We start from the raw sequence: 13,158 nt of genomic DNA on the forward strand, positions 1-13,158 counted from the left end.
CGTCTGTTCCAGAAAATCCGGCAGCTTCAATTCGCGCATAACATCGCGATGCGCAATTGCAGGTGGCCCGGAGTGAGTCTTCGGATTAATTTGACGGAGAAGAGCATCGCGACTCTTTATTCGCAAAATTGCCATGAGATCTTGAAGCAGCACCCATTTGTCGGGATCGTTGTTCAGGGTGAAGAGGACAGGTAAATTAATGTCGCTTACTTCTATCTCAACATCATTTAGCTCAATTGACTCAGAACTGTCTGATGGAACATTATCGAGTGGATTGTAACCTGTCTCTTCTGGATCTGAAAATATGTTCATAGGAAATTAATAAAACTATGCATTTAGGATACATAATATGATATTTACGAAATTTTTGAAAATTTCCGAGTAAAAAAACTTATGTTAACCATTACATACCAAAAATAGAAGCTGGACCAGCGAATGACCATGGCATAGTGACATGACCTTGGATATCATCCAAATGTTGTTCTAGAATAGACTTAGTTTCAATGTCAACGGCCCACATCAACGGCGTTTGTCCGGAATAAGTAGCTAATAATGGATCGGCACCGTACGACAGCAGTAACCGTACAAGTTCCGTAGCACCATTCTCTACTGCTTCATGAAGCGGTCTAACAACGAGAGAAGATATATATCATTTTCTACGAGTAATAAACGAGTTTAATGAGTAATAAGTCGTTTATATGTTTGTCGAGTTATTCACAAATTTAACCCGAGAACGATAATTATGAAAATGTTGACGGAAAATATTACCTAATACCACCGTTAGCACTCTCGCTAACATTTGCGCCATAAGCCAACAAGAGTTTTGCGATCTCCAGATGACCTTTGGAACAAGCCTCGTGAAGTGGCGTATATCCTGCATTATCTTTGGGACTCGGCGTACTATTGAGCTTCTCCAGACAATAAGCAGTCACATCCTGCAGCAAAATATGAACAAATTATAGATTACTATTCGCGCAAATTATTGATCAACTCTGTGTAGCAATACGATCGTTATCTTACCGTGTAACCAAGACGAGCAGCGCGGTGTAATATAGTTTCTCCAACGCCTTTCTTGATAACCCACGTCCTGATTTCAGATTGAATATCGGCCACGCACTCCGGACTTGGTTTGTTAGCTTGACTTTGCTGTAAAATATTGCATTTAAAGTAGTATTGTAAACATAATGTGCGCGTGTTATGAAAATTAATAAAAAATCAAAATTAAAAGAAAATATTAAATACATAGGAATCTTATACACATACTCTTTTCCTTTCCTTCGGCAATGCCTCGTCCTTCTTCAGTGGTTTCTTCTTTTTACGTATGTAATCAAATCCCGAGCGGAATTTCCGTCGACCAGGTCGGAGCTTTAACTTCTTTTTATTACGAATTTCCAAATCGTTCTTATCATCTTCGTCATTGTTCTCCTCTTCCCTAATGTCATTCGCCTCTTCATGTTCTATTTCAGTTTTGATACGATGTAGTTTTTTATTTGCAAGCGACTTGAGCAAATCCTTCCGCCTTTCGGCAGTTAATAGACGACGTTTCGAGTTCGCAATCGCCTTGTGGCTTCGTAATATACCGGCGTTTCTCAAACGAGATACTACTTTCTGTTTTAACGTTCGTACTTTACCCAACACGGTTTGCGGTATCTCGTTTTGTGAATCGTCGTCTTGAGATGTGTCATCGTGATTTTGCATCGGTGGAGCTGATGCGGGCCTATCTTCACCGAATACTTCGCGAATAGTTGCCTCTTTCTTCAAGACCTTTGTCTCCATTCTTGTTCTGCTTTTCAATACCATAGTAGAGAACTCGTTGGGTAGCGCATGATTGTTTTTAAATGCATCACGGAAATTATTAACCGTCTCTTTGCGGAAATAACCGAGGACGGAATTGGCGACTTTAATCGGACTTTTATTATTTTTCAACGAGATTTTATTTTTAGAATTTTTTGATATCTCAGAGACAAGCGGTGTGAGACTCGGCGTCGGCAAAAGTTCTGGCTCGTTACTACTTTTATTAAGAATCTTACTACTCTTTGAGTTTTGCTTCTTCTTCGAGTCCTTCTGATTGCCACCACCACTTCCGACTTTTTGCGCGAGAACATCGACAATGGAATTGTTCTCTGATCGGAAATGTTTCATCATGGCCTTCGGGGGACAAGAGACGGTGGTTGATGAAGTCGCCTCCTCGTCATCAATTTTGCTACCAAGTCCAGTAATGCTGAAGCTGTAATTGGATTCCATGTCGCTGTCTATCAATCTCTTATTACGACTGAGACACATATCGGAACTGTCCATCGAGACGGACAATGCCGGCGAACCGGGATCTAAGTCTGGCAACGACGTGGACAGACGGTGAAAACGCGATGGCTTCGATACCGTTATTAACCTAGGCGGCATTCTTAAAGATTTTTTATATACATAAACCTCTTCTTCCCACCCAGGCCTGAAGTCACTGCCATCGCCAAACAACGGTTTTGGTTTTGCTTTTTGCGAAGTCCCACCTTTGGGAGGCGTGGACAACTTGGACTCCTTCTCTGTCTTCTTATGGGGAGTAGCATCCCTTGGACGAAGTTTCATACCTTCGGACACGTTAGCCGTAGTTCGTTTCCTAGCCCGAAGTCTGTCAGCCACCGAAGAACCATGGAACTCAGTGCTGGCATCACTATCCTCGCTCGAAGATTCACTACCGCTGGAGGATTCAAGTTTGATTCTACTGCCACGACGAACTCGTCTACTCTGGCATATCACTTCCTCGTCACAATCACTATCCTCCTTCTTTATCTCCTTTTTTCTTTTAATTAGCGGCACTTCGTCCGAATCGTCGCCCGAGTGTTTATCATCATCTTTCTTCAATCCAGGTTCTGTCTTGATTTTAATATCCTTAAGAATCGAGTCTTCCTTATTCGTTTCTAGCGATTCCTTAATATCTTCAGACTTGCAAGACTGCGCTACATTGATATCTGATTCCTTGTCGCTGTCGTTAGCTGCGTCCTCGAGCTTCGACGTCGTCAATTTTTTCCTACGACCTCGTTTCTTCGCGGCGTCGCCAGCGCGTAATTGTTCCATAAACTTATCACAAGCGGTACTCCAAAATGGATCCATATCGTTGATTTTGTCGTTTTCCTGCAAATGATCACATCCATAAAATAAAATTACACCGCGAACACAAAGATATAATAACGTACCATACTTTAAAGAAACAAAGAAAATTTAAAAATACATTTTACAATGTACTACACATTATAAATATAAATTTAATAAAGAGTTACAATGAAAAAAAATTATATGTACATCTTGTAAATATTATTTGTAATATTAATTTTTTTATGTTCTTAATTTAATATATAGATATACCGTATCACTATATTATTAAATATTATAAGAGGCATTAAATATAAAATATTAAGAAAAATCTGCGTCTCTTTTTTTTCTTTTATATTAATTAAATAATTTATTTTTTATCTTTTTTTAATTTAATTTTTTAACTATTACTATACTATCACATTACCTTCAGCTCTATCTTCACAAGATCCGTCGAGGATGCCATATTCATACACACCGCATCATTGAGGGGAATCGGGGGTTGCACTTTGGATAACTGTTTTCTGTCCCTCCTCATCTCCTCTAAAGTTTGCCGTTCAAGAACCGGCATCTCGCCTTCGGAATCGCTCTCCCGGAAGTCGAAGACCGACGTTTCGGATGAACTTCTGCATCCGCTCGCTCTGGCCGGTACCGTGGATGCGACTGTAACGACGGCAGGCACGGTTGCAGCTACAGGAATATTGTCGTCATCAGTTCTCGAGAATAAACGTCTTCTGGGCAGCAAACAGACTGTTTTTTCGCGCGTTAATTTCGGTGGGCTACCCGCGGATGAGCCGGACTGCGGTGTCGATGTCGAGGCCGCGTTATCAATCTCTGTGCATGCAATATAAATCCAATTATACGTACGTCAAAGATGATAACATTTATATTAAAGCATAATCGATGCGATTGAATACAAAAAAAACGTAATTATCGCGGACATATATATAAATATAAATTTATATATGCATGAATTATACTCGAATGGAAATGAATATCTACTGATAACTATCAACTGTGTGTGTTGTGTGTGTGTGGCGTCTTACATAAGTTACCCAACAATTACCTTTCGGCGTAGACGATATATCCTGAGAAGGTGCTTTCGTTGTAAACTGCCCGATTCCGACCTAAATAGAAACAAAATCATCGTTAGGTTATCGGCAATCACAATAATACATACAACAATTATAGCAAACAATACTTGTTTGAGTTCTGCCTTCGTCCTAATTTTCGCGGCTAAGATGGCAGCGAGGCCGTCATCTTTGTCACGATGAATCTCGGCGCCGCGAGGTCCCACGAGGGAAGCTTCCTTGCCAGGTAACGTGGCGGATGCGTTCACCCTCGAGGCGTACATGCTGCGCGGTGCCTCTTGAGTGATCGAGTCTACTGCTCGCGGAACGTGGAGCTTGTAATGCGGCGGTGTATTGCTGTTGCGCTCCAGCAGACTCGCCGCTGTGAATGGTGACAGATTATGTCTGCCGATGTTCGTTTTAGGTTCGACTGGTGCGACAACCTAAGGGAATTCCATCGAGGATTGTCGTCAGAGATGTTAAATGGATAATAATCGATTATGTCTAGAGAGAGTAAATGAAGATATCATCTAAAGAAACTTAAACCGCGTTATGTCTTATTTAATCATTTCATTTTAAATCTATAAAAGACCTCGATTTTAACATGGAAAGAAATGATTAATAAATAGCAATATATTATCAATGATAATTCAAACGATAATAAAAAGCAAAAGATGTGAAGATTTAAATCTGAAATCCGTGAGATATATAAATTTAGATTTTTTCAGAATTTTTTATCATAGATAAAATTTCAAAATTACCTTATTTTGGAAACTTTGCTGGCTATGGTTAACCAAAATGGGCTGCTGGCTGTTGAGCTGTTCATCCCTCTGCTGTTTGTTCTCCAAACTGTTTCTCAGCAAACTTAGTACTCTTTTGTCAGCACCAGTATTGCTAGGTTGATCTATCGGCTGGCCACCAGACGTTGCGCTCAAAGAACATGTCGTCTTCTGAGCTGCCTGACGGTAACTTGAGTAGATTGGTTGAGCGCCGCTTAACTGTTGCGGCAACACGTGCATGTTCGCGTTAGGTTTCGAGATTACCGGGTGATTGTACGAGGGCAAGCTCCGCACAACTTTGGACTCCGAATAGGTCTTCTTATCACAGTAAGTCGGCTGATATCTAGATGATTCCGGCGCGGAATAACCGCCGCTGTCAGGTCTCTGATCGTAAACGCCGGGTGTCACAAGAGTTCCGTTTGGTAAAGGAACCGGCAAGCTCATCTCTTGTCGTTTCTGCTGTTCGTTCAATATGCTTGCAGTCGACAGCTTCGGTTCAGCTATTTGCTTGTCGGTACTCGGTACTCGCCAAGAAACCCTAGGCTGCTTGCTGGGACTTCCTACACCATAGATTGCTTCTCCGGACCTCTTGAATGGCATGCGTTCACGCTGAGAGAATTGCTGATCAAATTTGGCCTTGCTATCGCCTAAATAATACTTGTTGGGATCGGGTGTATAATCCTGCGCGGGCAGTGTAGGTGCACCGACCCGTGACGACGGGTCCATCATCGAGGAATACTTAGAAAATCTCGAGGACATGGAATCATTTGTTTGGAGATACGATGCAGACGACGCGGATGACGATGACGAAGGCGGCGGTATCGTCAGACCGTCATACAGTGATGTGGGCAGTGGACGTTTCTTGAACGTAGACATGTGAGGCAGTGGTGCCGTATTGTTCGCATGATGAGACGAGAGAGGCTGAGCGGGCGGAACATACAGCTGCGTGGTGCTCCTACGAAGAGGATTCTCGTGGTGCGATTGATGTCGTAGCGGCGTCGAGTTGAAATCCGGCAAGAAATCGACCTTGGGTGCGCACACCGTCTGCGGTGTCGATGCCCGGATAGAGGTCACGGGCATGGAATTTCTCGAACTATTACTCGAAGGTCTAGAGTCATACGACGAAGGATATGACGGCTGAGCTGGTGTCGACTGATGCACAGCAGGTGGAGGTGGCATAGATCTATTCACATTGCTCCTGGCGGTACTTAAGTTCGAGCTACTGACATGTTTGTCAGTACTGGTGGTTTCGAGATCATCCTGCGCCGTAGAATCGGCCGATGTCTTAACTGTTTTTACGGATAAATCCAGAGGCGACTCTCTCTTCCGAACTACGCTGCTCGGCGATGGAGAACTCGCCATAGCAGCAGCGGGAGCAGTTTGACCACCACTAGACGACGCCGGATTTTGATAAGGAGGATACTCTTTATAACCATAATTTTCGGTTGTCACTCGCGTTGACGGCTGATGATGATGATGATGATGTTGATGATGATGATGGGACGACGATCCTGCTGTTCGATCCGACTCGTCGGAAGACTGATACGTGTGAATCGTTGAAACGGAAGATCTCGCATTGCCAATGCCGCCATGACTGATAGAAGTCACTGTGGTACTGCCGGTGGAGTTGCTGCCATGATGACTGGGCGCAAGCGTAGTAGCATACGACGACGAGAGATAGCCTTGTTGGCCTTGTTGGCTATATCGAGTACCGTACGTCATATTCGTCACAGTGGTTGTCCTGCCATTCACCGGTATCGCGTGGTTCATTACCGAGGCCGGAGTCATCGGGTACTCGGCGAGTCTCTGCGCGGGCATTGCCATCGACGAGGGTGTTGTCGGTGGCATTGCGGCGGGCACTTTGCTGTTAACATTCATCGAGTGTATTCGTTGTCGTTGCACCATTGACTGCGCTGATTTTCCCAAAAATTCTCGCCTGTTGGAATGATAGGATGAGAGAGCGGCGATAGGTGGCAGATTGTGCGTGTTACTGTTCCTTTGCGCGGATGAACGATGTGTAGCGTAAGGTGTCGCAACATCTATCGTACTCCTCTTCGCAATCTCTGCACCATTATATGTAGCATGTTTGCTACCGCTCTGCTGATAGCTAGCTAGGTTGTTGCTACTAGGTGTGCCGGGAAATACCGTTTGTGGCGGTACCAGCATCTGCTGCATACCGTACGACTGATTGTGAGATCGGCCGGATTGAGAATAATAATTACTCCCTTGAGACTCCGATTGTGAGCTCTTCTGGAAGGAATGGTACGAAGATTGGGACGATGGCGGCGGTGCATAAGGCAACGCCATTGCCGTTTCACGAGTCGCCGCGTAATTCGTCTGATAATGCTGAGAGGTGACCGATGGCAAGTTGTACGAATGTGGCGTCGACCTAGACGAAGCCGATGGTGGCGGCAACGGCGGTGGTGGCGGATAAGTCGGCGAATGTGGCTGAAAGCTGTTGTGCGGAGAAGGTGTATGATGAGGAGATGGAGATGCGTGCGGATTGTGTAGATTGGACACGTGGGGCGATTGCCGTTGTGGCGACGGAGTTGCATGATGCGGCGACGGCGTGGCGTGGTGCGACGGCATCTCATGATGCGGCGACGGCGTTGTTCTCGCGTGGTAGCCGCTCGGTGGTGGCATATGTTGCTGCGAATGATTCGCCGCCGCGGCGGAAGAGGTCGACGTTGGGACGCCGTGCGAGGGCGGCGGTAGCACGCGACTTCCGTATGAGGAACCGTGTGAGTGTGGTGACACGTTTATACGACTAGGATGTTGCTGTTGTAGAGACGACTGCTGCTGTTGCTGCTGCTGCTGCTGTTGTTGTTGATGGTGCACCGAAGAGGCGGCGGACGGCGACGGAATGTGCCCCGGAAGATTCTGTGATTGCGACTGCGAAGGAATGTGACTGGAGGAGGAATTGCCTGCAGCGGGCTGACGCGGGCTAATCGCCGACGACGAAGAGAAAGGAACGGTGGAAGAATGCGGTCCGTCCGAGCTATGCGATCTGTCATTGAGGCTCGAAGTGGAAGCGGTTGCCAGACGGTGGGCTTGTTGTTGATATTGGCTCGCGGAACGGTAATTCTGAGAGGAAGAGGAGGAGGAAGAAGAGCTGGATCCGTATACAGTAGATCCACCGAGAGGATTCTGAACAGACGGCATATTGTTGCCGTAAGTACCGGGTACTCGTTGCTGTTCCGGCGGACAATGTCCTTGAGCGACGATTCCAGATGACGACATATTGTTCTGCTCCATCGGTGTCGGCCTCGTGCTCGGTTGTTGAACTGTGCTCGAAGGCTGCGCTACATTAGCGGACTGATAAATGGAACTCTGCGAGTATGGAGCCGGTGCGCATTTTGTGATGTCCGGATGATGATAACGCGGATAATATTGAGCTCTCTGCACGACGATTGGCTGCGACTGCCGATCATTGTTGCTCGCGGCCTGATAAGTCGAAACGGAGTGTGACGAAGAAGAGGCAAGCATCTCCGCCGTGTTGAAAGATGACCTGCTAACGTTATTGAGTTGCTGATACACCGGTCCTGGGGAATGTGATGGCTGAGGCGGTTGCATCTGATGCAAGTGTGACGACAAGTTTGCGGTCGAAGTATGTAGCTGGTGATGATGATTGTGATCGCTGGAGGACGGGGTGGACGACAAAGACGATGACGATATTGGTGGTGATCTCTGCGAGAAGTTCGTTGACGATGCGATAGAGGCAACGGCGGGGGAAGAGGAAGAGGATTGGTGATTAGAAGGTTGCATTTCGGTTAAAGTAACAGTGCCCGAAGAGGAGCTGGGCTCCATGGCGGAGCTTTCATCGCCTGGTCTCGTGTCTGGGACTTCAACCTTGGTCGGCTGCGGCGGATAAGGTTCCACGTGCGGATTCCAGAAACTAGAACCGGAAGCAGTATTGCTGCTCTCCACCGACAACGTCGGTCTGACGTCAGTGGAGTAACGATTCGACTCCTGGACGTTGCTACCGCTGCTACTATTGACGGAAGTCGAGATTGACTGAGTCGGCTGCGACGATGCATCATAATCGTTCGTCGTCGTCGATGTGGACGAGAGAGAATTCGTAGAGGATGTCGCGTGGAGGTCCACTGACGTGGCCGCGCCATCACCTGTACTCGGTACGGGCAATCCCTGGAAGTACTGGCGAGCCCCCTCTAACACGTTCGTGAAGCTCACATCCATGTCACGCCGACTGCTAATCTACAATAACAAGACAAGAATGGATTAAAACCTCAATCGAATTAGCGTGAATATAATGTAATATATGTTTATATAAATCGTTTGATAGATAGATATAAGTGATTATATCCATTTATCAAACATAATTAATTCTAAAAATAAATATTTCTTTTTCTTTTTACAAGAATAATAATCATTTGCAAGTATTATTCGAAATCATATCAGAATTTGCAATCAAAAACAAAATCATGATATACGTTGAATTATTGAAAAGATTCGACGACCACGGCAGATTTAGGGTCAGGGTTATACGATCGCAAAGCTCCAAAGTCGAACCCGAAGGGGCACCTCTCTCTGGGGATTACCGAATCGTTCACACGATGCCATCGACCCGAAGAACATGCCGGGAGCGGAGGAGAACCAGGCCGAAGCATTAATCTTCATTGTCTTGTATTTGTCTGTTACGAGAAGAGAGCAGGCGTATATTCCCCCCTTCGCCATCTCCTTCGCCTTCGATCTCAACCGAGCATTATTAATCGAATGGCATTGTGAAAGATAAGATCATTTCTTATCGTAATCTACCGAGAGAAGGACAAAGGTGACAAAAGAAGTTGAACTATATCCGACGAATAGAACATTTTTCGACTAGATTCTTCAAGTATCGATGGAGGTGAAATAATCATCCATTTCCGCTTATTAAATATATATATATATAAATGTGTGTAATATAGGTATAAAGATATCGCAGAAAGATCTCTCCATTATTGCGTGAATGGACGACTCGACGTTCTTGACTTTAACCGATAACTGCTTTTTGTTTGAGGGGCGACTTTCGGGGCGAAGGTGAGGTGTATCGCGCGTTAGTAGTAGTTCCGATGGGAGTTTCGGTTATCATAATAGGGCTGCACGCCGTTATTACCACCACCGTTCGCCGCGAGGCAAATAGCCTCTTCAGCGATCGGTGGAGCGTCGAAGACCCCCGTCATACTCTACTCGAAGCAGCCATTCGACTATAATATAGATCGCTATCGATCGAGCCGGCCAAGAAAGAGAGAGAGAGAGAGAGAGAGAGAGAGAGAGAGAGAAGCGATGGATGGTTCGGTTCGAAGGTTTTCGAAGGTGTAGCGATCTTGCATCGTGACTCATTGAGACGTGGAAAAAGGGGCGCAGAAGTTAGATATCGGAAAGCTGTAAACATATATAACACGGGAAGCCGTATGTACGTGCTGGCGGCATGCACCGTCGTGTCGAAGACACGCACCAACACCATTAAGATATGGACCAACAAGGAAGGTCCCGACTATCGCATACGCTCGCAACAATCAGATGAAGTGAGACGGCAAGCACAAATATAATTACGATGCAAGATCGGATTTCACGTATCGCATAATACTCGAAACAACAAACAGTCGTAATCACGCTTCATTTTTATCTGTTGCCGGAATTAATAATCGTTATCAAGACGACGTTATCGTAAAAAAATTATAAGAGATTGTAGAAGAATTAGCCAGGCTTTCGTCAAACTTTCTTGTGAAAACACAAAAAGTAAAAAAAAATGAACATTAGAACTCTTATGTTTTGAACTTTGCTAATTAGCCTTTTTACACTTTTTTATGTATTTATGTGTTACATCAAACACCTGGCGTTTCTGATTCCTTTAAAGTTTACGATCTCATTTTTATTACCGAATGTTTATAATTCATTATTTTAGGTGTGTGTGTGTGTGTGTGTAATTCATATTATAATTTATAAATTATTAGAATAAAATTAGAATAATGCAAAATTGCAAATCATCTTTAAAAATATTTTACAGAAAATTCTACAAAAACATTGAAAACAAGTCGAATTAACCGTTTGATCAATGCAAAGCTTCCAAACGTAGATAAGTTTTAAATATATTTTTATATATATAATAATTTTGATAATTTAAATATTTGAGATAATAAAATATAAATATTGTTATTACATAATGCGTGCGCATAAAACCTGCGTTGGCTCTTATTGCCTCTGATTGTTTTTTATTTAATTTAAAATATAAATATTTTGATGATAAAATATTAAGCTATAATATATATGTGTGTGTAAAAAAAATAAAGATTTCTCTAAAAATTATCCAGAAAAGGGAAAAGATTTAATCAAAGATGTAAGAAATATCATAAGAAAAAGAGCAAATAGAATCTCAACGATTCTTACGCATCCGAAGATTAAGCATCATCGAATCATTATCATCATGGGTAAAAATTCTGGATTTCCTTTGGAGTACCGGAATCGTGCCCATTGACTAGATTCGCGAGCATAACACCGAGTCTCTACCACGCTCGATGGAAATGGCTAGGTGGGAATCAATATCGCGCACCCTAGCCAAGCAACCTGAAGGGCTGCCGGTTTGGTCCCCTTCGTGCGCCAGTCAAAGACCCCCTCGCGCCCTCCTCCCGCGATCTGTCCCGTCGCTTCCATCTCATTCCATTCCCGTCCCGTTCTCCATTACATTCTGTCCCGTTACCGAGCACACGCTCGTACGTACATACACGATCGTACCGCTGATGTTGTGCACCGCACGTGGGGAGGAGAAAGATGGGGCAGGGGAGGTGTATGTGGGCGGCGGAGGGACGGTTTAGCTGGAATTCTCACGATTTCAAGCATGGCCGGGCCACTCGATAAGGCTACACTGTAGGGTAATAAATATCCAGACTAAAGCAGTGGCCCCGACGCGCGTTTCGGGGGTTTCGGCCGAGGGCGCATTTACGCTCGAGTCGCTTTAAAACGAAAAGGCCACCCTTCTCTCCTTCCGATAAGATCCGCGACAAATGGTACTCTCGCTCTTTCTCTCTTTGTCTCTTTCTTCTTCTCTACTGCGAAATTATGTGGCGCACGTGATAAGCAATCTCCGTAAATACCGCGGGAAGTAATCGATCATCGGCGAAATCCGCACTCGAAACGTTCCTACAGAAATATCATTCATGATTGACCTACTTCTCGATCACGAACATGTATTCACCGACCTGAGAGGAGGCACAAATGTATTGGTTAAATTATATATGATGTATAATAATTGATTATAAGAGTACCCTAATCAATAATATCTATAACATTAATGCTGTTGTGTTTCAGAACAGAATAAATTATTTATCTACTTATTCAAACATCAGTACGAAAAAATTAAAAAATTGCATAAATTCCACATATGTGCGAATTAATAATATACTACTGTTACCTCAGAAAATCTCATTATCTATTTATTCAGATTTATTTATTTATCACGTATGCACACGAGATGAAACTGGAATTAGAAGAGTAAGATAGATATAATATATTTCGACAAAATGAGTTATCAATGAGTTGTAATGAGTTTTTTTCTTATTGGCTTAAAATATCAAATTCTCATTTTATATGTCTATCATTATTACGTCGATATTAAAGAGAAGCAGCGAACGTGCTTGGATTACAAGTTTGTAAAACAGAGCACCTGAATCGCGTGGACTAAACACACAAAGGTCCGAAGTTTACTGGTGGTTTTCAGGCTGACCGTAGATTCGACGCCAAGATAATTCGCTAGCGCTCGATTAAAAGCCGCGCGACCAGACAACGGAACGAAGCGGAAGTATAAAGAAGAGAGTAAAGTCTGAGCAAGAGAAAAAGAGAGAGGGAGGGAGGAGAGAGACGGAGAATAATGCCTTAAGCAGAGTTAAGCCGCGACTTAAATGACGACCACGATGCCGCAAACGCGTTCTTGCCTACCCTACCTTGTTAACCTGGAATAAAACTAACGAAATCGCTCATAAACTCTTGTCTTAATCAGTTCAAAACTCGACTTATAAACCGTCCCGCTCATATCGATCGGATTCTGAATTTATTCCCTTATAATAAAGTTGCCGAGGAAAAAGAAAATACACCCATGATTTTTAGAAATTACCTTTTTACGTTCATATAAATTACTTTTCATTTCACGCAACCGATTTGATTCGATGAAAAAAAATTTTAATACACGTGTAGTAATATTTAATAAATGATTATTTTTAAATGATTATCCT

General features: G+C 43.8%; 1 protein-coding gene across 4 annotated transcripts in view; it reads right to left on the reverse strand.

Annotated features, from left to right (window-relative positions):
- The window catches only part of LOC145971479 (uncharacterized), a 163,139-nt gene that overhangs the window by 910 nt on the left and 149,071 nt on the right, over positions 1-13,158 (reverse strand). For 3 of the 4 annotated variants that reach the window (XM_083099176.1, XM_083099178.1, XM_083099177.1), the window contains 9 exons: positions 4,916-9,148; positions 4,286-4,597; positions 4,151-4,211; positions 3,512-3,918; positions 1,264-3,126; positions 1,021-1,146; positions 769-935; positions 412-626; positions 1-296 (listed from right to left, as the gene is read on the reverse strand). The exon at positions 1-296 is cut by the window's left edge and continues 910 nt beyond it. In XM_083099176.1, the coding sequence (XP_082955302.1) occupies positions 1-296; positions 412-626; positions 769-935; positions 1,021-1,146; positions 1,264-3,126; positions 3,512-3,918; positions 4,151-4,211; positions 4,286-4,597; positions 4,916-9,130 (7,662 nt within the window). In that variant the 5' untranslated portion in view covers positions 9,131-9,148. The remainder of the gene's footprint in view (positions 297-411; positions 627-768; positions 936-1,020; positions 1,147-1,263; positions 3,127-3,511; positions 3,919-4,150; positions 4,212-4,285; positions 4,598-4,915; positions 9,149-13,158) is intronic. The other variant, XM_083099179.1, reaches the window with a different exon arrangement.

This window comes from Camponotus vicinus, unplaced genomic scaffold (assembly GCF_025532165.1).
Source record: "Camponotus vicinus isolate PSW18456_S1 unplaced genomic scaffold, iyCamVici1.0 SCAF_5, whole genome shotgun sequence".
Taxonomy (NCBI): Eukaryota; Metazoa; Arthropoda; class Insecta; order Hymenoptera; family Formicidae; genus Camponotus; species Camponotus vicinus.